Source organism: Anabrus simplex, chromosome 8 (assembly GCF_040414725.1).
Source record: "Anabrus simplex isolate iqAnaSimp1 chromosome 8, ASM4041472v1, whole genome shotgun sequence".
Lineage (NCBI taxonomy): Eukaryota > Metazoa > Arthropoda > Insecta > Orthoptera > Tettigoniidae > Anabrus > Anabrus simplex.
The window spans coordinates 221,755,306-221,779,026 of record NC_090272.1 but is presented as its reverse complement, the minus strand read 5'-3'; the positions used below and the strand labels follow the sequence as shown (position 1 = coordinate 221,779,026).

The following is a 23,721-nucleotide window of genomic DNA, read 5'->3' as shown; positions in this document are numbered from 1 at the left end:
CACGGATCCACAGAGGAATTATCACACGTTAGGTCGACTATAAAATTACTCTCAATAGTAACACGCATCGTAGCTATGCTTAATCGCATAGTAAGTTCGGGACCGCAGCTAATTACTTTTGGTACCGTAATATCTTCTTCCGTGTGGAGTACTGCTGCTTTGACGACTTTCTTTTCTTTTGCTACTTGAAACGTAAATTGTGCGTATAGTCCTTGTAGCACTTCCTTAAATTCATATGATCCTGGTTCGAGTACAGGTTTGTGTAATTCTTTTTTAGTCGTCGGGTCACGTAACACTAACGTGTTATTTTCTGATGTAATATTCGGTATACTGTTTGATGTGTACAAACTTTTCAAAGCTACTTCATAGCGAGCGCTGTGGAAATCCAACGGTTGAGAGAGGTCTATACTCACCTCATGTCCCAGACCGCTTAGGGTATATGTGTAAGCAGTACGACCCATACTGAGTGCACGCACAACAGTGTGTGTTGCTGTTGTAAGCAAGGATATATAAAAGAAATAACAGAGGTGTTAGACGTTTAATTTACCACTATGCGTGTGTACAGACGCAACGAAAGTGCTCACCAGCACAAAGGAAGGAAGAGAAAAAAGTGGAATAGAAGTAGACTTCGCCATGGTCGTTGGTTAGTAGGCAAGCTTTTAAACAAAGCTACTGACTACCTGCCATTTGAAATGCATCTTCCTGTCCATAAATTTTGTGGCCCAGGGACGCGCCTGAAAAAGCGATTAGAACGTGGTGATGTCGGTATCAACCCTCTAGACGAAAAGCTTGCAAGGAACCTGACATTGGTTACTTAGACACAGATGGGGGAAAAACGGAGACAAGCCGATAAAGTGTTAGCCTTCAAGGCTATATGGCACGTGTTAAAGCACGAGATGCCTCAGCAAAGCAGCGTCTCGCAGCCTTAGCTGCAGTCGCAGGTATGAAAGGTAAAACAAAATTTGGTTCCCGTTTAAAGAAGAAGGGAAATAAAAAAGTGATTTACGTCGAGGACAGTATTGCAGTATGTCATGCAAGCAGCAAGAAAAGACGTTCGCCACCTAACGCCGAGCAGTTCGATCGAACATGCTATTACCGTTGCCTTACGAGCTGCTAAGCATGCTCTTAAAAATAGAAAAGACGTTCCAAGTGTTCTGCCAACGCGTGTTATACCAGTACCAACGAAAGTCGGCGGTTTTCTGCCATTGATTGCTATTTTCGTTGGGTTATCAGCTCTAGGAAGCTTATCTGGAGGAGCAGGTAGTATTGCGAGCGCCGTGAACCGTGCGTCGGCAGCAAAAAGGCATAATGAGACGATAGAAGCCATTGCGCTTCGAGGTGGTAAACGGTTATTTTTAGCGCCTTACAGGAAAGGATTAGGATTGTACTTAAAGCCATGGCGAAAGTAAGATTACCACAGCGAGCATTAACGAATTACGATCTGCTGTTTTATGCCAAAAAGTGTCCTATTCCATACTTCCGAGAAGTGTATATGCGTAATTCGCTGCCAAAATATCCGTGGAAGAAGGAACGAGCCATCGTCAATTTACAGCCACAGTCTCGCGAAGGTTCGCACTGGGTCGCTTATAAAAAGAGTGGTCAGTTAGTGCAATACTTTGATTCGTTTGGCGACTTGCGACCTCCTCAAGAACTTGTGCGTTCTTTTAAAAATTGTATAATTACATGCCATTTCAATCGTATAATAGTGTTATTTGTGGTCATTTATGTCTACAGTTTCTCGCATTACCGTAAACGTGCATCATGTTTAAAACAGTAAAACAAGCTACGACGCTGCCCGTAACCGATATTCTTCCGAAAGAAAATCTACCTACACTAGCACGCCATAGTATCTTACTACCAAATACCGTAAGGTGTATTGTCGCTGGCCCTAACAGCGGTAAAACAACTTTACTCTTAACGCTACTGGCCCACATGAATGGTCTTAAATTTCAAGCTTTGTACGTGTACTCAAAGACGCTTAATCAAGCAGCTTACATGTTTCCTCGAAAGGTTCTTTCCGCAATCCCAGACATTAAACATGCCTTATTTTCTGAACATGAAGCTGTAGTGCCTCCCGAGAAAGCTGAGCAGAACTCAATTTTCATTTTCGATGACATTGTATGTCACGGCGATGCTATTATTAAAAATTACTTCAGCTTAGGTCGTCACTGTGGTGTCGACGTTATTTATCTATGTCAAACGTATACCCACCTACCTAAACATCTTGTTCGCGATAATGCTAATTTTATTATTTTGTTTAAGCAAAATAATCTTAACCTACGTCATGTGTACGACGACCACGTCACTTCAGACATGTCTTTCGAACGATTTCAAAACCTGTGCGCTTATTGTTGGGACGACAGTCCATATAGTTATGTTGTTATTAACAAAGAGGGTTCTATGAATCGTGGGCGTTACAGGAAACGTCTTGACGAATACATCGTTATGACGTCATAACTAAACCTAACTACACCTCAGGTTATTAAACGAGCTCCTAGAAGAAGCAGTGTCCTTGTTCGCCTATCGGTGCAAGCACATAGGTATTAGCATGGATTCTGTGTGTGATAACCTATCCTTTACTATAACTTCACCTATCAACGAGAATGACATCGCTACGAAGCAATACGTCGGTAACATGCTCGGGCTAATATCGCCCTTACACATCCCGTCCGCTACTTTATCTACAGAAAAGGTTACGAAGCAGTATGTCCTAGACACCGTAGCGGAAGCCGTCCGAATGCTAGATGAAAAGAAAGAAAAGGTAGCGGCATTCGACAGCAAGTAGACGATCTTATGGTCAGCGTCACTACGTTATCTCAACTTATTACTACGTTTTATAACCGGTGTGAGGAACGTCTAGGCCTTGCTGACTCTAACATTGATGTAAAACATCACAAAATATTGCAGCTCCCAACGCCTGAAGAAGATGACGACGCAGTAAATAAAACCTACTTAGAATCGTTTGCCGCCACCAAAGAAAATGTCAAGGACTTAGAAAAACAATTCAAATCATCTCTCGCCCCGCTGCAGGAGACGTTCTCCAGCCTATCAGAGTATATACACACCATTGCACCTATTATGCCTGCGCTAACCGCTCTGAACGACACGTTTGATGTCGAAGACGGTAACATTAGTGTAAAAAACTTTAGACTTACCTACCTCGCCGACCCAGTTGATACCTCTAATGCCGTAACGAAAATATAATTATTTAGAATCGTTTGCTTCGCTAATCTAGAAGAACACTTACGGTCTTCGCTTAAGCCTCTGCAAGATGCTATAGACGTCTTAAAGGAACATGTAGAATCTATCTATCCGCTCATGCCGATGTTATCCTCTCTCCACGATGTGTTTGATGTTAAAGACAGTGTACTTAGTGTTAAAAACACTAGAATTACAGAGCTTGCAGAACCTCTCGAAGATGCTGTGTCTAAGAAATATTTAGAAAGCTATGCGCAAAACAAAGAAGAGTTCGCAGTAACCCTAAAAGGATTCGAAGAGCATACAGACAAATTAAAGAACGTTGTGTCCCAACATTTAGACAAAGTCAGTACTTTACATGCCGTGCTAACGTCTATCGTAACTTTTATTCGCGTTTTAAGTGAACGCATGCACTTCGTACTTAGTGATATTAAAACACGTCTAACCTCTCAATTTAATGTCAGTGAAGATGGTGTCCTTCATCCTAACGAACGATGTATTAGCAGTCTTGGCGAGTAGGAACATGAAAGGGATGCTGTCACGAAACGTTATGTCGATACCGTCACGTGCATACGTCAAGATGTAGAGGAAACATTTGCAAAATTAGAGCAACGGCTGGAGCCTTTTAAAAATGTATTCAGCTTTACGGAGACGTGTATTTCCGTCGACGCGAAACGAATTAGTTACCTGCTCGCGCCTGAGCATGAATCCGATGCTCTAAATCTGAAATATTTACAATCGTATGCACCTAGTAAGGAGGTTACTAACCAGATAGGCGTTACACTTAAGGCTGTTGTAGACGTTTTGTCAGAGGATAAACGGTTAGCTGGTGTTGCAGAGCCTACAGAAAACAATGATGCTGCTACGGTAATGGACGTCCAGTCCGTCCTACATCCTATCGCACAACAGTGCAGCGAAACAGGAGAGAGAACGATAGAATTAGCCGATTTATTGAACAATGTCTTCAACATTGACAATTGGACTGAAACTATTGACTTATGCAACAAGCGTCTAGGTGCTGTTGCTCCTGCGTACTTTGAAACAGATGCTGTCAATCTAGGTCAACTGAAAGAATATGCTGCGTCTAATGAGACTTTACAAAAGTTTAACCAAGAATTACTTAACCGAGTTAGTACTCTTAATGAAGTAATAAAAGAACTGCATGTGCGTACTGTATGTCACACCTTGAAAAACAATACAAAGACCTACATCGCTAAATAGATATTGTTCCACCTTCAAACACACAGACGTGTCGTGCGAGTCTTTAGCAGCGTCGCATCACTTGCTTCAGGTTACACTGTCCGTAAGTCACTACCATGGATATCGAGCAGGATGCCGCCAGAGAGATGCTCGCGTACCTGCGGCGCCTTATGCTCCTGCTAGATATAGAGCACAAACTTAGCATAAAAGGAATGCCACACGTCATCGCAGAATGCAGGATAGAGCGCAAAAGGCTAGTACAGACTCTAAGTGACGAACGCTATTATCAATTACTTGATATAGCGCAACTCGTTGCGGATTTAAATAACCGTCGCTTTGGGTCGTATGTCCTGGAAGCGCTACCCCGGCACGTTCTCCTTACGCTGCGGAGGGTACTAACGCAAGCAAGTTTATCACAGGAGGACCTGTCGGCAACTCCATCACCGCCACCTGCCCACGAGGAGGTTTGCGGTGCACAGCCACCGCCGCCATCGCCGATTCTTCCACCGTTAGTAGATGCTAGCGTGCGACAACAACAACAATCGAGGAGCAACATAAGACACGTTGCGCCGACTGCTACGGTCGTCGTTATCCAACCTTGGAGAACAGGATGGTAACGATGACTAGATAGTTCATTTTTATAATTTATTATACTATACTAAATTTTTGTAATAAACGAAGTTAAAGAAAAGTTCTGTTCTTATTTCTTTATTTCGCTAGAGACATAGCAATATCCTTACGTTTAATCCATGCATTATACACAGCAGGGAAGCCTAACCACTTTACCAACACCTTATCCCCTTTACGTTTAAGTATCTTTTCTACTAAGTACGTGTTCGGATACTTGATTTTCTGAAGCTCTTCGCTGTAGAAGCTTCCAGCAATGTTGTTGCCTTGAACGTCTGCGAGCAGGTAGGTTACTGGGTAATATACTTCACTTTTTTATAGTAAACAGTTCGGTTTTCCAATTCGGTGTAAACCCTTTCTCAAACAGGTGCTTATGTTTATATATACGTACATCATCTCCTACTTTAAATATATGTGCTCGTCGATCAGTCTTTTTCATTCTGTTACACACCGTACGCAATAAACGGTTGTCTTTTACTTGTGCTGGTTTCATACCTATAGTTTGGTGACGTGTATAGTTGTAGTCATAGACTAACTTATCTAACGTATTGACCCATCTGTATGTGCATTGAATTGTAAACATTTTCCACATGCGCGTTTTTAGGGTCCTATTAAATCGTTCCATCACACTTGCTTTCAGATTACTATAAGTTGAATAATGATTTACATTATGCTTCACAAACCATTGTTTTACATAACTGTTGTAAAATTCTTTCCCTTGGTCTGTTTGCATGTTTCTAGGGTAACGCTTACTATGCTTGTACATGATGTCAATCACTGCTGCTACTTCTTTGCCTTATTTCGAATACACATCAATCGCAGTAAGCATGTAGCGATGTCCCTTATTGTCTTTCGCGTACGGCAACATTTCTACTAAATCCAGTTGGTGGAGGTCATCTAAACCATGCGTTATTACGTGACGACGTCTATGATTCTTCCTTGCGGAGCGATGCAACTCTTCTTCAATTGCTGTTATTACATTCCGGTGCGCATTGTGTCCTGCCTTCTTAGACGCATGGAGCAATGCTAAGCGCGACACAAGTTCATTCGGATCGTTCCAATAGAGCACATCTCTTAGACGTTTGATTAACACCTTCATCGTCATCCCTTTACCACGATGTTCACTTTTTACTTCTTTCTTACCTGTTCTACCACGAGCATACATCTGTCAAATTTATCACCACCAACTCTCTTCAACCGACCTCTCGGAGATTGACCTATACGGTGGACATTCGTTTGTTCTAAAATGTACTTATATGTTCTTAGGTCCGGCTGATACACAAAGCGAGGCGTTCGGATGTTTGTTAAACAATAACTCACACAATCCAATTGTGCTAGGGAACTTAACACGATCAATAATTACATCGTTACCTTTAAACTGTACCTCTTTCTGGCCTAGAAAATACCTCTTGCCAAACCGTTGAATGCCATAAATGTGGTCAACGTCTCCTTTCGCTGTGTAATACAACGATAGGTAAGTCTTAAGATACAGAAGTTTGTACAGCACGTCTTACACTTCCTCCTTTACCTCCCTCGTCTTCTTCTTCGTCTTCTTTCTTTTCATAGGCAGGAAACCTTCTGTCTTGATCATCATTAACATCATTATTACTATCCTCTAGGAAAGCATGACCTACCGAAGCATCTTTATACTTCACCTCCTCTCGTTTAGGAACTTTACCAACGAACTTTTCTGCTGCTTCCGCTAACGGTTTTAACGGTTGAGTAATAGGTTTAAATACCCGTTCTAAACCCTCATCGACAGCCTTCTGTCCAGCCCTTAAAAGCTTATATTTCGCTTTTACGCTTTTTATAGCTTCACTTAGTTGGCGTTTTCCTTGTGTTTCACGTTTAATATCTTCTACTAACGGCGAACGTTCTTCTTTGTCACTTTCGAAAAAGTTCTCACTTCGGATGCGTTTCTTCGCCTTCAAGAAGCGCACACCCTGCTTACGTTTCTTATCTTTACTACTAGCCGGTGTCATCCTACGCACCCGTCTCTGACAAAACCTTTATAACAACTAATCTTTCTACACAAGCTACTACTATTTATTTTACATGTAGCCATTGTACGGGGCACTACTACATCTAGGCTGATTTTAATCTATTCACAAGGTTCCCTCCCTAGCTGTAGGCGTAAAATAACGAAAGTATAAATGCATTCGGCATGTTGTTCAAGGTTCGAACCCTAGGATAGAGAGGGGAACAATTTTTTTTTTTCAGGAAAACACGAAGTACATTTCTCCCCTCCTCACTCCCATCCTTCCTTATATATATATCATAATAAAAATATATAGAAACAATAAATAAAATGCCAAAATAACATTTATAAAAAAAATACAAAGACTTACACGCCACGAGTATGCACGAACGCCCCGACGCGGCAGCACCATCGCACTCAAGCACCTAGTATCAACATGCGCTCACATGCAGCAGCACCGTCGCACTCAAGCACCTAGTACCATCATTCGCTCACATGCAGCAGCACCGTCGCACTCAAGGGAAATTTTCCACACAAAAAGGGAAATATTTCAGCTAAAAATGGAAATGTTATGCCGCGAAGTTGGCAACACGAGAAATTTATTTTTCGGCAGTTGGCAACACTGCGCGGCGACGCCATTTTGGGCGGCCATTTTTTTGGAATAGAACCCGCACTGGATTAGACCCCTGGCTTATACCCTACTATTCAAGGTTTTATATGTTCCCGGCTGAATGGGACTCTTCTAGGGGATGTGCGGAGCACGTAGAAAGGGTCGCCGCCTTAATAAAGCCTACGAACCAGCTTTCGCCTACGAGAATCGTAGTGGGTCCTCGCAGGCATTAAGACTTTGTTACATACGTAAGTGTCTTTCGCTGCATATGTCCTACGTCTACAGCCGTTTCCAAATTGTAAATTTGAATAACTTTCCTCCAGGAACGGAGCTCCTTGTTCAGCGGTACAGACTTCAAACCTTCGGAGGAGCAACAAGGCTTTTTGCTGACTTCAGCAAGACAGCAGCAGAGCAACCGCAAGAAGAGTGGAAGAGTCTTCTACTCCCACAGGTATATTCTCCCTTAACGCAAGATGAAGTTCGACAACTAAATCGTGCTTTACCATCGATTGTCTATGAGGGCTTAGTTCGAGGTGTGCATAGTGTTGTGTTAGGGAAACGCTTTCCTTCTTAAGGCAAGCATACTAATAATTCATTTAAGACGTGCTGTAGCTGTTACGTAACTGAATATAAGGAAGTTCTAATGCGGTACAAACGCATCGTCGGTATTAGCAAGCAATGTGTGCAATATGTCACTGCACGCATAGGAGATGCTCGAATCCGAGCACAAGCAAGAACGTCGATGAGTGTGTGTTGCGTAGAAGAAATGAAAGTCTTGTTCCCTATAGATTTTCACTAATTATTTGTATGTTTCTACAATAGAACCACGCAACGCTTTGAATCAACATTAACTATTTTTTGCGATGTTATTGCACCCATTAGTCTCTTGCATAAACACTTATGTGCACGACTGCAAGATCAGTGTGACATGGAACTTATTTTCTGCAAGTTAACACGTACAAGAACTCTGTATTATGCAATAAAATCTGTCCTTACTAACAACAGATATAGTGAGTACGCTGTATATAGCGTCTGTAACCGCTTTTCAAATAAAGAGAGAAAATTCAAGCAAAGCGCGCTGCTATCAATTGAATTACCAAGTAGTTAAGTACATTTTTTTCTTGTTACTTTGGAGCCTATGGTGTACGCTTGGGAGAGCAGTAATCCACACATTTTTCTAGCTTCTACATTACAACATCTTCCTCCTGAGGCTCGAAGGAGATTATACTTTTCACGAGACTAGCTTAAATGTACTCTACGCGCAACCTTCAGGATGTTCGTGTTTACTACTAAACTATAGCTTTCAACAACGTATCAGTACGGGTGTTTGCCACAAAGATCCTCTTACATTTCTTGAAGCATGTTACCCTCTGTTTCGCAAGCATATTATACTTTCTCTGCAGAGACGCGCGCTAAAAGTAAATACCGTCTTGCGTACCTTACATTTGTTGCCAAGTAGCGGTGAAATAGGAAGGTTTCTCTTTACTACGTGAAATGCAATTATTTTATTGTGTTCTAGCCTTTCCGAGTGGTACAGGCACATTGTTTTTCAGCCTCTACTTTTAAAGCTGATGAATTTCAGGAACGGGATTCAGGATGGGCCCTACATGAAACTAAGAGTTTACATGTTAACATTAATACGTATTCAGGCCTTCGCATAGGTCATCAACTTCCCATACCCAAGGTTATTGCTAGCCACAAAACAATAGTTAACGTTCGAGCTAATGATAATGCCTGTAATGTACGTCTTATCCGCACTACAACCGCGTGTTAAACATAAAGAATATTGCTGTGCCAATAGATTTGCAGGATATAGTTATGTTTGAAAAGTAAAACAAGCTTTCTATTAATGTGTATGGCGCTCAATATCTTGATGGTGATTGGATAGAATCTAGAGCAGCGGAACGAAACACCTCATTTACGTTAGTGCCAATTTTTATTACGCACCACCATTATCCTACACGACACATTAATCTCCTTCCAGTTCACAAGCGTGGAGACAGCACAAGTACAAGGTACCATTTTGCATGGATCAAGCACACGTAGGATATCAAACTTATATTTGTTAACGTTGTTTAGTCTCTTTTAAACACGTAATTAAGTTGCATCATCATTTACAAGTTTATGCTGAGTTTCCTTCTCAAGCATTAGTTATGCCGCAGGAAAAGGACAAGTTTCCTGAATTTAAGCAAATGAAAAACAAAGGAGTTGTGCCATTCGTTTTCTGTGCAGATACTGAGAGTACGCGGCAGCCGATACACACTTGTCAACCTAAAGATTTAGGCCGTAATTCCGTCTTCAGCTGCTTCAGTTTTACACTGGCAGGAAAATAACTCCAATGGAAGTCGCTGTCGATCGAGAGGCAGCTAGAGAGCGGCTAATGCTGCTGCTCGATAGAGAGCAGGAGCTTAGCTTAGCTCGCGGTATGCAGGATAGAGCGCGAAAGGATCTTACAGACCATAAGTCAAGAAAGCTATTATAACTTACTTGACCTGGCGCAACTGATCGCTGATTCACATGAACGTTGCTTTGGGCTGTATGCCATAGAAGCGCTAACCAGGCATGTCCTCCTCACGTTGCGGAGGGTACTGAAGCAGGAAAGTTTTTCACAGCAGGACCTATCAGGACGTGAAGACCTGTCGGTGAATCCATCACCGCCGCCATCGCCGATTCTTCCACCGTTAGTAGATGCTAGAGTGCGACAACAACAACAACCATCGAGGAGCAACATAAGACACGTTGCGGCGGCTGCGCCGACTGCTACGGTCGTCGTCGCCTTCATCGCTGTCACCTTCTCCAAGACTGGATAACGAAGATTAGATTGTAACTTTTTATTTATTTTTAATAACATTGTGTGTTAATAATAAACAAAGTTAAAGAAAAATTCTGTTCTTATTTCTTTATTTCGCTAGAGACATAGCAATATCCTCACGTTTAATTCATACGTTATACACAGCAGGGAAGCCTAACCATTTTACCAACACCTTATCACCTTTATGTTTAAGTATATTTTCTACTAAGTACGTGTTCGGATACTTAGTTTTCTGAAGCTCTTCGCTGTAGAAGCTACCAGCAATGTTGTTGCCTTGAACGTCTGCAAGCAGTTAGGTTACTGGGTAAGTATACTTCACCTTTTTATAGCAAACAGTTCGGTCGTTCAATTCGGTATAAACCCTTTCTCAAACAAGTGCTTATGTTTAGAAATACGTACAACACCTCCTACTTTAAATAGATGTGCTCATCGATCAGTCTTTTTCATTCTGTTGTACACCGTATCGACGTGAACACTAGCAAAAGGAAGCAAAGGGCTTCCTCCTTTGAAACAATGCTCTACGAACTAATGAAAAGAACACTCATGAACGTACGAAAGTTCAGAGATGCTAAATTACTGCACCAATGGGCAGGACAGCACATAGCTCTACCTAATTTCTAAAGATGAGTCATTTTCAGTGAGGACTGTGCGGCAATTGAACTCAGTCGTTTACAGGTCTAGATAGACATCCTTGATTTAGGTTATCCTTGATTTGGAAAAGTGCTCCTTGCCAAGTTCCATTATGAGTACATGAAACCCAAATTTCCTCAGGAACGTCAGCTCACGTTGGTGTACACGGACAATGACAGTCGTATCTACAAAGTTACTACAGACGACTTTTATCGTGATATTAAACCTGATATTCCTCGTTATTTCGATACAGGTAATTATCCTGCGCAAAATCCATACGGTATCCAACCCTGAAACAACAAAGAAATTCGGTATATGAGGGGTGAGCTTAAAGGACAAGTACTTTCCAAATTTATCGGACTCAGAGCAAAGATGTATGCTTTCGAAACAGAAGACAAATTTAATCACAAAGCTAAAGGAGTTCGAACGCCTGTTCACTTACTCATGAACGACTATGAAAAAATGAAATGTCGTATGGCTTTTAGTGCCGGGATATCCCAGGACGGGTTCGGCTCGCCAGGTGCAGGTCTTTCTATTTGACTCCCTTAGGCGACCTGCGCGTCGTAATGAGGATGAAATGATGATGAAGACAACACATACACCCAGCCCCCGTGCCATTGGAATTAACCAATTAAGGTTTAAATCCCCGACCCGGCCGGGAATCGAACCCGGGACCCTCTGAACAGAAGGCCAGTACGCTGACCATTCTGCCAACGAGTTGGACAACGACTATGAAGATTGCTTACTTAATAAAACCAACCTTTGCAAACAACAATATACTATTCAATCCTATCTACACAATCTATGTACTATTCGTCAAAACAAGCTTGCCTTATCTCTCTACCATGATATGCATAAAGTACAAGACGATGGTATCACTACATTGCTATGGGAACATTACGCTTTACAAGATGCTGTATCATACACCTCACAAGAGTAACTATACAGCTCTTCGTATACATTTTTTTAGTTTTCCTCTGTATTGTTTTATAAATACTTTGTTTCGTTCATTGCTTACAAAGTAGACGCAACGTCTACGATATGTAACTATGTCACTTGCAGTCACCTATTGTCATAGTGTATAGCGCTAGTAAGTTTTTATATAGAACACTAACACATTTTGTATAAAATCGTTTGTTTTTAGCGTCTATTCAATGTTTAGTTTCATTAAATACATTATATTTATATATATGTAAGTATAGACAATGTAAGGGTCACAATGTTTTGTAAATAAAAATTACTTCCCTATTTTATATAACTTTAAGGACCAAAACAACCTATGTGCAACCATTTAATCATTATTACTTGTTCAATATTTACGGTGTCGGGACTTTTTGTTTTATAGTATGTAAAGAGTGCTTGTATATTATCAGTGCAACGCAAATACTTTTCTTATTAACAGCAGCAACAACAACAACAAGACCAATAACCATCGGCGAGGTACGTGACGTATAGTAATTCAAGCACGTTCCGGCGGCTGCTACGAACGTCGTCTTCATCGCTGTCACTTTCTTCGACATCGGATAACGAGGGACATACAGGCAGACAGACTGCAGACATGCAGTACGACCCTCGTTTCGCTACCCTATATTCCAAATCGATGACGTCAGTCTTACTACACTTTGCTTGCTCTGTTCGTGCCCGTATGAAAATCTCCATCTACAGCTTCGCATCATTCACTTTAGTTTCGCACCGTAAGTTGCTTTACGTCGCATCGATATGTATCCTATTTAAGTGACGATCGATCGAGGTTAGATAACGAAGAGTAGATAGTTACTTTTTCTTTATTTTTTACTAAAATTTTGTAATAACAATAAACAAAGTTAAAGAAAAGTTCTGTTCTTATTCCTTTATTTCGCTAGAGTTAACTAATACGTAGCAATATCCTTACGTTTAATCCACGCATTATACACAGCAGGGAAGCCTAACCACTTTACCAACACCTTAGCGTTTAAGTGTCTTTTCTACAGAGTATGTGTTCGGATACTTCGTTTTCTGAAGCTCATCGCTGTCGAAGCCACCAGCAATGATGTTACCTTGAATGTCTGCGACCAGGTTGGTTACTGGGTAAGTACAGTTCACTTTTTTAATAGCAAACAGTTCGGTCGTCCAATTCGGCGTAAACCCTTTCTCAAACATGTGCTTATGTTTAGAAATACGTACAACATCTCGTCGATCAGTCCTTTTCATTCCCTTGTACACCGTACGCAATAAACTATTGTCTTTCACTAGTACTAGTTTCATACCATTAGTTCGGTAACGTGTACTGTATAGTTGTAGTCATAGACTAACTTGTCTAACTTATTTACCCACGTGCGCGCTTTCAGTGTCATATTAAATCGTTCTACCACACTTCCTCTCAGATGACTACAGGCTGAATAATGATTCACATTATGCTTCACACACCATTGTTTCACATAACTGCTGTGAAATTCTTTCCCTTCCGACTGGTACAGGGATTTTGTTGTTCAGTCTCAACTTGTAAAGCATGATCAATTTCAGGAACGGGGTTCAGGATGGCCCCTACATGAATTCAGTGGTTATATGTTAACAATAACACGTATTCAGGCCAAAACAAAGGTCAACTTCCCATACCGACTGTTATTGGTAGCACAATGCAATAGTTATCGTTCGAGCTAATGATAATGCCTGTTTCTTCTGGTTGTTCGTTGCGGCACTGTATCCTGCTACTGCGCATACTGAGGGACCTGCGTCTTATCCGCACTACACTGGCGTGTTAAACTTAAAGAACATTGCTGTGCCTATAGAACTGCAGGATATACCTCCGTTTGAGAAGCAAAACAAGATATCTATTAATGTGTATGACGCTCAATACCTTAATGGTGATTGGACATAATCTAGAGCAGCTGAACGAAACACCACATTTACGTTAGTGCCAATTTTCATTACGCAACACAATTATCTTACACGACACATTAATCTCTTTCTGATTCACAAGCGTGGAGACAGCGCACGAACAAGGCACCACTTGAATGGATCAAGCACATATCGCGACTGGTAGGATGAACCTTAAGTAAACGCAATGTCAAACTTATGTTTGCGGAAGTTGTTTAGCCTCTTTTAATAACGCAAGTAAGTCGCACCATTATTTAGAAGTTTATGCTGAGTTTCCTGCTCTAGGTAGTAACTCCTTTTCAGAACGATAAGTAGGCATCAGCCACACATCATTTGCTAGTACCTGCACTGTCCATTTATGAGAGAGTATTACAGATATGCGCTTCGCCGCAATTCTGATTGCATTACACGGTGTGTAGAAGAAATATGCAAGCTTGTTAAAACTATCGCAGACCACTGTGCCAATCCAATCGCGCTAGAGCCTCTTACAGATGAGGAAACTCTAGCATTCGAAACGGCTAATGTGTGCTATATGTTCGAAAAGCCATTTCCCGAAAACGGATTTTAAATTTAAGGATCATAACCATCTTACGGGCAACTTTAGAGGGGCTGCGCATAACACTTGTAGTATGCGTTACAATCATGCATGGTTCGTTCTCGCCCTATTCCATAATTTGTCGGGCTACGACAGGCATTTCAAAATACTTTTCTTATTAACACATTGGTTACTAACATTTATTGCTTATTAAATTATATTAACCCTTGTACGTTTATTGCTCATCAGTGCAGCGAAACAGAAGAGAAAACGCTAGAATTTGCCGATTTATTGAACAATGCCTTTAACATTAACAATTGGACTGAAACCATTGTCTTACGCAACAAGCTTCTGCTGCTTACTTTGAAAGAGATGCCTTCTATCCGAGTAATGAAAGAATATGCTGCCTCTAATGAAACTTTACAACAGTTTAACCATGAATTAATCAACCCAGTTGCTTCTCTTAATGAAGTAATACAAGAATTGCATGAAATTGCTGGATTAACAATACAAAGACCTTCACTGCTAACCAGATATTGATTGACCTTCAAACTCGCAGACATGCAGTACGACCCACGTTTCGCTACCCTGTAGTCCTAATCGATGACGTCAGTCTTACTACAGCTGCTTCGCATCACTCACTTTAGTTTCGCACCGTCACGACAATGAATCCTATGGAAGTGACTATGGATCGAGATGCAGCTAGGGAGCTGTTATCCAACCTGCTTGATGTAGAGCACGAGCTTCGCTTGATACGACTACCGCACTTCATCGCCGCTTGCCTGCTCATCGAGCGTTAGAAAGGTAAATAATTATATATTAATTGTATCATGTGCTGTTAGAAGTATACTGTGTACGACTGATTCCTACCTTTGTGTTCGCCTAACGGAGGTCATGCACGCGTGTCTTTACGAACCCTACAAAGATCTTCCAAGCGACAAGTGTTCAGAGGTTTTATGTGAAAGTTACTTATTGTACTCGAAGTTTTACTAGTGTAAAAGCAGTAGCCTTTCGCAGTCTGATTTACTTCATCTCTAAGCTTCGAACGTTAACTTTGTCTCCGTGCTCCGTGTAACCCCTAGTAATTATGTTCAGCTTTTTCATCTTTTCTTCACCTATTTGTTGTAAATTTTCTGTTATGAGTACATTTATTGTAACTAGAGACACTACGTTCAAAGAGTATCGACTTATGTATGAGAATAATCGTAGCAATATAGCTTATCCTCTCGAATATAAAAATGCAAGTGTTAAGTTAGACTTATTTTATTATAGTATTGACTTCTTATCGTTAATTTATTATCCTACTGTATTACGCAGCTGCCTCCGCTGCGTTAAGACCTTTTTAACTGGAGAGCCTCTACATAATGAGACTTTTGTCGAGAGGTATACTTTGACGATGGATAGAGTGTTTGATGTTTGTTGGTGTTCACTCTGCGAGAAACCATTGTTTCGTGTTAGTTTTCCTCTTTATTCAAGGTTTTATATGCTCTCAGCTGAATGGGACTCTTCTAGAGGGTACACGGAGCAGTAGACAGGGTCGCCGCCTTAATATGCCTACGAACCAGCTTTCACTTACGAGAATGGTAGTGCACCGTCGCAGGCATTGAGACTCCGTTACATACCTTTGTTACATAGTTATATACGTAAGTGCCTTTTGCTGCCTACGTCCTACGTCTACAGCCGTTCTTTTATTCCTTTCACTGAGTGTAATTTTTTTCTTTGCAGACATGGACCTTGAATTGCGGGAGAAATTGGATTATCTACAGGAGGCTTCATGTTTCCAAATTGTAAACTTGGTCAATTTTCTTCCAGGAACGGAGTTCTTTGTCCAGCGGTACAGACTTCAAACCTTTGGAAGTGCAACAAGAATTTTTGCAAACTTTAGCAAGACGACACCAGCTCCCGCGAAGCCGCAAGAAGATTGGAAGAGTCTTCTACTCCCGAAAGTATATTCTTCCTTAACTCAAGATGACATCAAAGAACTCAATCGTGCTTTACCAACAATCGTCCAGTTCGAGGCGTGCATAGTGTTTTGTTTGAGGAACACTTTAATTGTTAAGGCACGCGTAGTATTTCATTTAAGAAACGCTTTAGCTGATACGTAACCTGCTTATGAATTAAGTTATAATGCGGTACAAACGCGTCGCCAGTATTAGCAATATGCCACTACATGCATAGGAGAATCTAATATAGGATGCTATTAACGAAGTACTAGACAAAGACTGTTGGTCGACTAGTAGCAGCATCGGATACTCTGTCTATTGATACACATCCTTATCCTCATTACTGCTGCAATTTTAACACACGCAAAATGTCGATGAGTATGCGTTGAACTGCGTAGAAAAATTAAAGCATCGTTTGCTATAGATTTTCACTATTTGCTAGTATCTTTCTACAGTAGTACTACGCAACGCTTTGAATCAAACATAACTATTATTAGCGATATTATGGCACAAATTAGTCTCTTCCATCAATACTTATGTGCACCGTTACAAGATTAGTGTGACACGATACTTAATTTCTGCAAGTTAACACGTTCAAGGACTCTGTATTATTCAATAAAATATATCCTTACTAACAGCAGATATAGTGTAAACGCTGTATATAGCGCCTGTAACAGCTGTTTAAATAAAGCGAGGGAATTCGAGCAATGCGCGCTGCCAGCAGTTCGATCACCAAGTAACCAAGTATATTAGTTCAGTAGTATAGATCCATTTTGTGGCTCTAAGAAGTAACCAGTCGTGACAAATGAGCGTTAAAAAGAAAGGGAATGGACATTAGCAGTGACGAATTGCGCTCTCATTTCGTAATTAGTGATAATTTCTGAATAATGAGTTTAAAACTTGTACGAAGTGTGCGATTTGCAAATATTGTTTTTGTAGGAAATAACGCGCCATAATTGCTGTCTACTTCTCATTCTGGCCTTTGGGACGCCTGTTTTATGTCGTTATTATGTAATTATCAGTTAAGAAAAGAATGATAGTAAAACAAAACATTACTTCCGGAACGTTCGTCAGTAAAACAATGCTCTTGCATTTGCTTCCGTTCAATTGGATGCCGTAAATGTTAAAAAATCAAAGATTACTTTAAGTGGTAAGTAAGACTGTCTAATATTGTACTGATTTGTGTATTGCTTAGTTCACCAAGGGGCTACTCCACCACATACTTTAGGAATATGTGAGATTTCTCGCACGGGTCCCCTAGTTAATAATTGTTTTACTGACGTATTTGTATGCATTTTAAATTTAAATTAAATGTAATAACGTATTGGAATTATGTTATTTCCCTTTATTCCTACGAGATATCAGCACACTCTGTATGTAGACGGCAAGTAAAAACAACAGAAAAACGCCTGAAGCCTTAACAAAAAGTGTACAGCTTTCCGGTAACCTACATTCTTGTTGACTGTAAACCAATAAGTCAGCTGCTATATTATCCCGAGCACGACGCTAATGCCATGAATATAATGTATTTACGAAAGCATGCACCTACTAAAGAAGTTACTCAACAGATAACCGCTACGCTTAAAGCGCTTATCGACTCCGTGTCCGCGTTCAAAGCCGGGCTTATCCTTAACGATGAAGCTGTTCGCCTTAAAGATACGAGGTTAAGTGGACTTGCAGAACCTACAGAATACAAAACAACGTCCAGTCTGCACTACATCCTACTGCAAAACAGTGCAGCTAAAATGAAGAGAAAACCACCGACTTAGCTGATTTATTAAACAACGTCTTCAACTTTGACAGTTGGAATGAAACTATTACAGTCACAACAAATTAGCAGTGACGAATTGCGCTCTCATTTCATAATTAGTGATAATTTCTGAATAATGAGTTTAAAAATTGTACGAAGTGTGCGATTTGCAAATATTGTTTCTGTAGGAAATAACGCCTACTTTGAAGGTGACAATGTTCATTTAAGTCAAATGAAAGACTATGCTGCTTTTGTTGAGTCCGTGCAGAAGTTCAACCAAGAATTAAGGAACAGAGTTGCAACTTTTAATGAAGTTATAGAGGAATTGTATGTGCTTGATAAGCAGTGAAAAGACATACCTCGGCGAGCTTCTCCGTAATTTTAGTTTTTGAAGCACATGCCTCTGCTGTAGGACCACGCCGATGCTTCACATTGCAAGAACGTCATCACAGAGGGAGCCTCTTGACCTGCAGGCATTTATGGACGTCTGGTGAAAGCTGGCTAAGCACAACTATATTCTAAACCTGTGACGTCATTAGTAGTACACCTGCTCGCTATCTTCTGGTATAAAGTCTCACTCTGATTCGGCTATGGCATCCAGTTTTCAGTTTGTCCTTGGAATGTGTGTCGCATATATTCTCTGCCTGCACGTTCGAGTGGCAGTGAATATTCGACCACATAGAAAAGGAGGCCTACTATGTGTTCCTAGATTTAACACACTTGCAAAGGTCGACATCTCGGAGTTTGGTTGAAGGAATGCTTGCCACGGCAGATCTTTTTGGCCATATTCAAGGGATTGCGGCGGTACAGCTTGACACCACCATCATGACCACAGCCGGAGGACATAAGAAGGCAGCCAACATCACCACCGCCAAAGTTCGACGATATCGTACGCTACTCTCCACTGCCGCATCACGCCGACGTTCCCCCATCACCACCACTTCCGCCTCTGCTCGACACACGCGACCGACTTAATCACGTGGACGTCGAGCAGGAGGACGAACAACAACAACAACAACGAAGCAGCGCCAACGACGATGTAACAATGCTTACCTGGACGGCTGCTTCACCCAAGCGACGTGTAATGATACTACCACCGCCTTCACCATCGCCATCTTCAAGTACAAACGCTGAAGAGTAGGTGTAATATTTTATTTATTTTTCTGTGAGCCTGTGTGAATGTGAGCGCGATTTCAACTTCATTTACCGAGTCAGAGATTTTATATTTGATTTCATTTCATTTTTCATTTGTGCCCGAGTTGTTTAAAAAAAGGAATAAACCTCATATTAAACTCGACAGAAAAAGATATTTAAAAATTAAAAACATATTTATGTATACAATTAAAATAAATTAACTCGAAAAACCATTTTTCGTGTATTTATTTATTTAGCTGTATACTAATATAATAATATTCTTCCGTTGAATCCATGTATTATAATCAGCAGAAAGTTCTAACAACTTTAGAATCATCTTGTCACCTTTGCGTCTAGGTATTTTTTCAACAAAATACCTGCTGATGGATTTTACGGTGAAGAGATTCAGATAACAAAGTATCCAGATATCTATTTCGTAGGAAAAGTACGTATGCTTTAAGGCGACAAGATGTTGGTAACGTAGTTAGGGTTCCCTATTGTTTTTAATGCGTGGATAAAACGTAAGGACATTGCTATACAATGTTTTCCATAGTAAAATAAATAAGTAAATGAAGGACGTTTTCTGAGTATTTTTAAATATGGGCATAATGATTTTAATTATTATTCGTTTGTAAGTCTTTCCTCTTATGATATTTTTTTTTAATGAAGTTGACAAGTTTTGTACAAAATCACGCGAGCTCACATACTAACGAAAAAACACACACAAAAATACAACCTATACTTTGGCATCCGTCCTTTAAGACTACGATGATGAAGATGATGGTGGTATCGTACTACGGTGCGTGAAGGCCTTTGTGTAGGGCTGCTCCTTCTGCTGCTTGGCTGTTCTTATTCCAGGAATGGTGTTGCCTCGACATCCATTTCACAGTATTGCTCAGGGGTGTCGAGCAGGGATAGTTGTGGTGGAAATGTTGGAAGATCAGCGCAATATGGCATCGGCGGGGAGCTAACTACGGCGTCATATGGCGGTGGTGTTGACTAACTATTTAATTCCTCCGGCTGCGGTGATGATGGCTATGACAAGCTGCACCGCCGCAAAATCCTGTACATAGCGAGCAAAGTATGTCGTGGCAAGCATTCTGCTAACCACACTCCTAGATGACGGCCACCAGCGTTCTTTATCAGGTGTGCTAGATCTAGGAAGATGCAGTACGCTTCCCTTTCCATTTTGTTAAATATTTGCTGTCGTTCGAATTTGCAGGCAGCGAGTACATGTAACATATTCTCCATAGTGACGAGTTGCTCGAGATCGCTCAGCATGACGAGTCGACGTACATCCGGCAGGAATTCTCGAGCTAGAGCTCGGCTAAGGTAAAGATCCATGTCTGCAAAAGAATTATCAACACTTAGTAAATATAAAGGGACAGGGCAGCTGTAGAAGAACCAAACATAAGGCTTAACGAACCTACCTATGTAACTGGGCTTAATGACCACACCACTGCAATCGCATATTTCCAGAGGAATATTAGAGTTATTAACACAATGACTCTGTCTACAAGCCTTGTGTAGCTTCGGTTGGACACTTAGCTGTAAAAAGACAAAATAAATATACAAGAAGAAGAAGATCTTACATACAAATAATAATTCAAATATTATTTTCATACTTAATAAAATTACTCAAAAGAGTCTTCTTTCATTTATTCATTTAGCTATAGAAAAACAGTATACAGAGTGGTTGTAAATAACGTGAACCTGGTATACGAGCGTTAGAAGGTTGGTCCTACTGATAAACAATTTGAAAATATGATTCGACGTCTAGCGCCCTTATATTTTTATCAGCTGATGAATTTAGCCAATTAGGTCGCTTCCCGGGTGAATTAAAGTAGTCTTTGTTGGGCGGTGTTGCTAAATCTGTAAAGTTGGAACGGCGAACGTATCCCCAGGCGGCAGCTTATGATCCCCAAAGGTATCCCGCCTTAATGATAACGAGGGCTGTTAGTATGGACACAAGGGGGGCGTTTCGTTTAAAAGGCAAGTGAGCGTTGTCAAGAGCAAGACTGTCATATTTTAGTCGGTTACTTAAACATGTTACGATTTAATTTATTCTTCATACCAAAATATAAATATAAAAACTTGACCAGGAACCCCACCACAAATTAATAAGACAAAATATTCTGTTTCGTGCATAACCCGTGTTGTGGTCGCAGATGTTAGAAGGAGGAAAGAAAGAAAGAAAGAAAGAAAGACTGAAGGAATTGGCAAATAAACTCGACAGCTCGAGAACTAACTGCTACTGGTGCTCGGTTGAGGATCGTTTGCGTGCACTGGCACATTTAATTCAAGCTCCTTCGGTGCGTTAATTTCCAGGTTTAATTCCCACGGCATTCAGACTATTGCTTGAAGCTAAATGAAAAGAAATACACTTCACACATATTAATTAAGCACTTATGACAAGACTTGCGAACAAAGCACGTGCGAATTGCCTGAGATGAAAAACCCACTTAGTCTATTTAATAATAATTTCATTGGCAACAGAGCTGTAAGCATTTCGGTTGGAGAATGTGAAATTTCGTTTTAACCCTGGATGAGTAAGGTGGTAACACATTGAAGTTTAAATATAATGATATTATCAATTTAATGCAAAGGGTATTGTATTATTTAAAAATTATAGCCAGTACTTAAAATGTAAAAATATGGTCGCAAAGTAAGGTTCTAAAATGTACTTTTCAGAAATAATGTTTTTTTCCAGATATTTCAGCCAATGAGCCTCCTGCAGGTGATTTTTTGTGTTCCTGACATACCGGTCTATTGCAAACACCACAGGAAACTTTGGTTTTGTATTCTTTACTCCTCGGACAGGCGTAGCGAAGGCCTTTGAGTTAGCGCTCTGATTGGAAGTTCCTTGTCAAGCTGCTCTTGATAGTTTTAATCAGAATTCGTTTCTGCATCCATGGAACGAAGAAAGAAGACTAGAAGCATTTGAAATGTGGATCTGGCGGAAGATGGAGAAAATCAGCTTGGCAGGAAAATATAAGGAATGAGGAAGTATTAAAAAGAATGGTTGAAGGAAGGAGAACGATATTGGAATGCATTCAAAGACATAATAAAATTGGTTAGGCCACTGCTTGCGACGAAATTGTTTAATAGCCGAGGCACTGGAAGGGAAGATACAAGGGGAACTGAAGAGAGAAAGGAGGAGGTATCAGTTAGTGGACAGTGTAAAGGTGAATAGAAGCTATTGGAAGACAAAGAGAATGGTTGAAGACAGAACAGCGTGAAGAATTCATGCGAAGACCTGCCGATAGGCAGACCACCAGTGATAATGATGATGATGATGATGATCTATGGAACCATCAACTGCTCTCCTAATGTCAATAAAAACACGTCTAGATTTGTTGAAATTTGACCTGCCGTTGTTAGGTTATGGCGAAGGATGATGAAGCCATTTAGACACGCTCCATTCAGCAGAATGTTTCTTTTTACAAATGTTTGTCATCACTGTCTTGCTGTACTACAGAAATAAATCAGTCCAGAAATGATAAACAGTTCAGTGACATTGCACAAGAAAAGATACCACTTTGAGTAAGGTGGGGTGCGAAGATACTCCATTGTCAGTGTGCAGACAACTGACAAACACGCAGACCGAAGGTCACAGTGGAAATGACTACCTCCTAGAGAAACAAGCAAAGTCATTGAGGATGAAAAAATCAATGCTACCAACTTTAAACCAACCCAGAATAAAAATGCTCTGGGGTGTGGCTGCAACCCACCTTACTCACCCACTACCGTCATAAATCACCCTTGCTGGGCAAGCGAGGTTCCAGGAGATGAAACGTTTGCCGAAATGTTTGAATGCCGGTGGGTGTGCGTTGCCCGTCTCAGCTATATGAACCTTAATACCGACAAGAGAGCGCCAGTTAAAGAATAAAACTTTGCCAGTGGAGGGGTTTGAATACGAAAGCAAGGGCGCTACGGTGGCAATGATGAAACCAACGGTGTGTTTGAGGCTAATTTCCTGGCATACTCTCAAGCCGTTCTGAAGTAACGTGAAGATTTAGCAACAGTGCCCCGAAAAGCCCGCGAAGCGATCTGATTGGCTGACTTCAGCATCTGACAGAATGACAACTGCGCGATATCGAATTACTTTCAAATTATTAATCAGCATGACCAATCCTCTAACGCTCATATACCTGGTTTACGTTGCTTCCGACCGTCCTCTGTAGCAATATCTTTAGCATTATACCCGCACTATCGGATCATATGTATCCCGACACCACAGCACGAAAGTAAACAATAAAATGTGATGCATCGTAAAATGTAAAAGAAGGCAGAGAGGTTTGTACCGTTCAGTGTGACAACGGAGCAGCAACAAGGGCAGGTCAGGTGAGCTTAGTGTCTTTCCAATGTCAGTAATCATCACTTGCCATATAAGCAACAAACCCGAGCGAGGACGATGTGCCCTTAGGGTCGCGCAACTGTGAGCTTGT

At 40.8% G+C, this 23,721-nt stretch overlaps 1 protein-coding gene across 4 annotated transcripts in view; it reads right to left on the bottom strand.

Annotated features, from left to right (window-relative positions):
• Positions 1 to 23,721, bottom strand: part of LOC136879010 (uncharacterized) — a 47,573-nt gene that overhangs the window by 6,206 nt on the left and 17,646 nt on the right. For 2 of the 4 annotated variants that reach the window (XM_067152698.2, XM_067152699.2), the window contains 2 exons: positions 20,704 to 20,821; positions 18,480 to 20,619 (listed from right to left, as the gene is read on the bottom strand). In XM_067152698.2, coding sequence (XP_067008799.2) covers positions 20,309 to 20,619; positions 20,704 to 20,821 — 429 coding nt within the window. In that variant the 3' untranslated portion in view covers positions 18,480 to 20,308. Of the gene's footprint in view, positions 1 to 11,291; positions 11,346 to 18,479; positions 20,620 to 20,703; positions 20,822 to 23,721 lie in introns of those variants that run through there. The other 2 variants (XR_010860881.2, XR_011018642.1) reach the window with 2 other exon arrangements.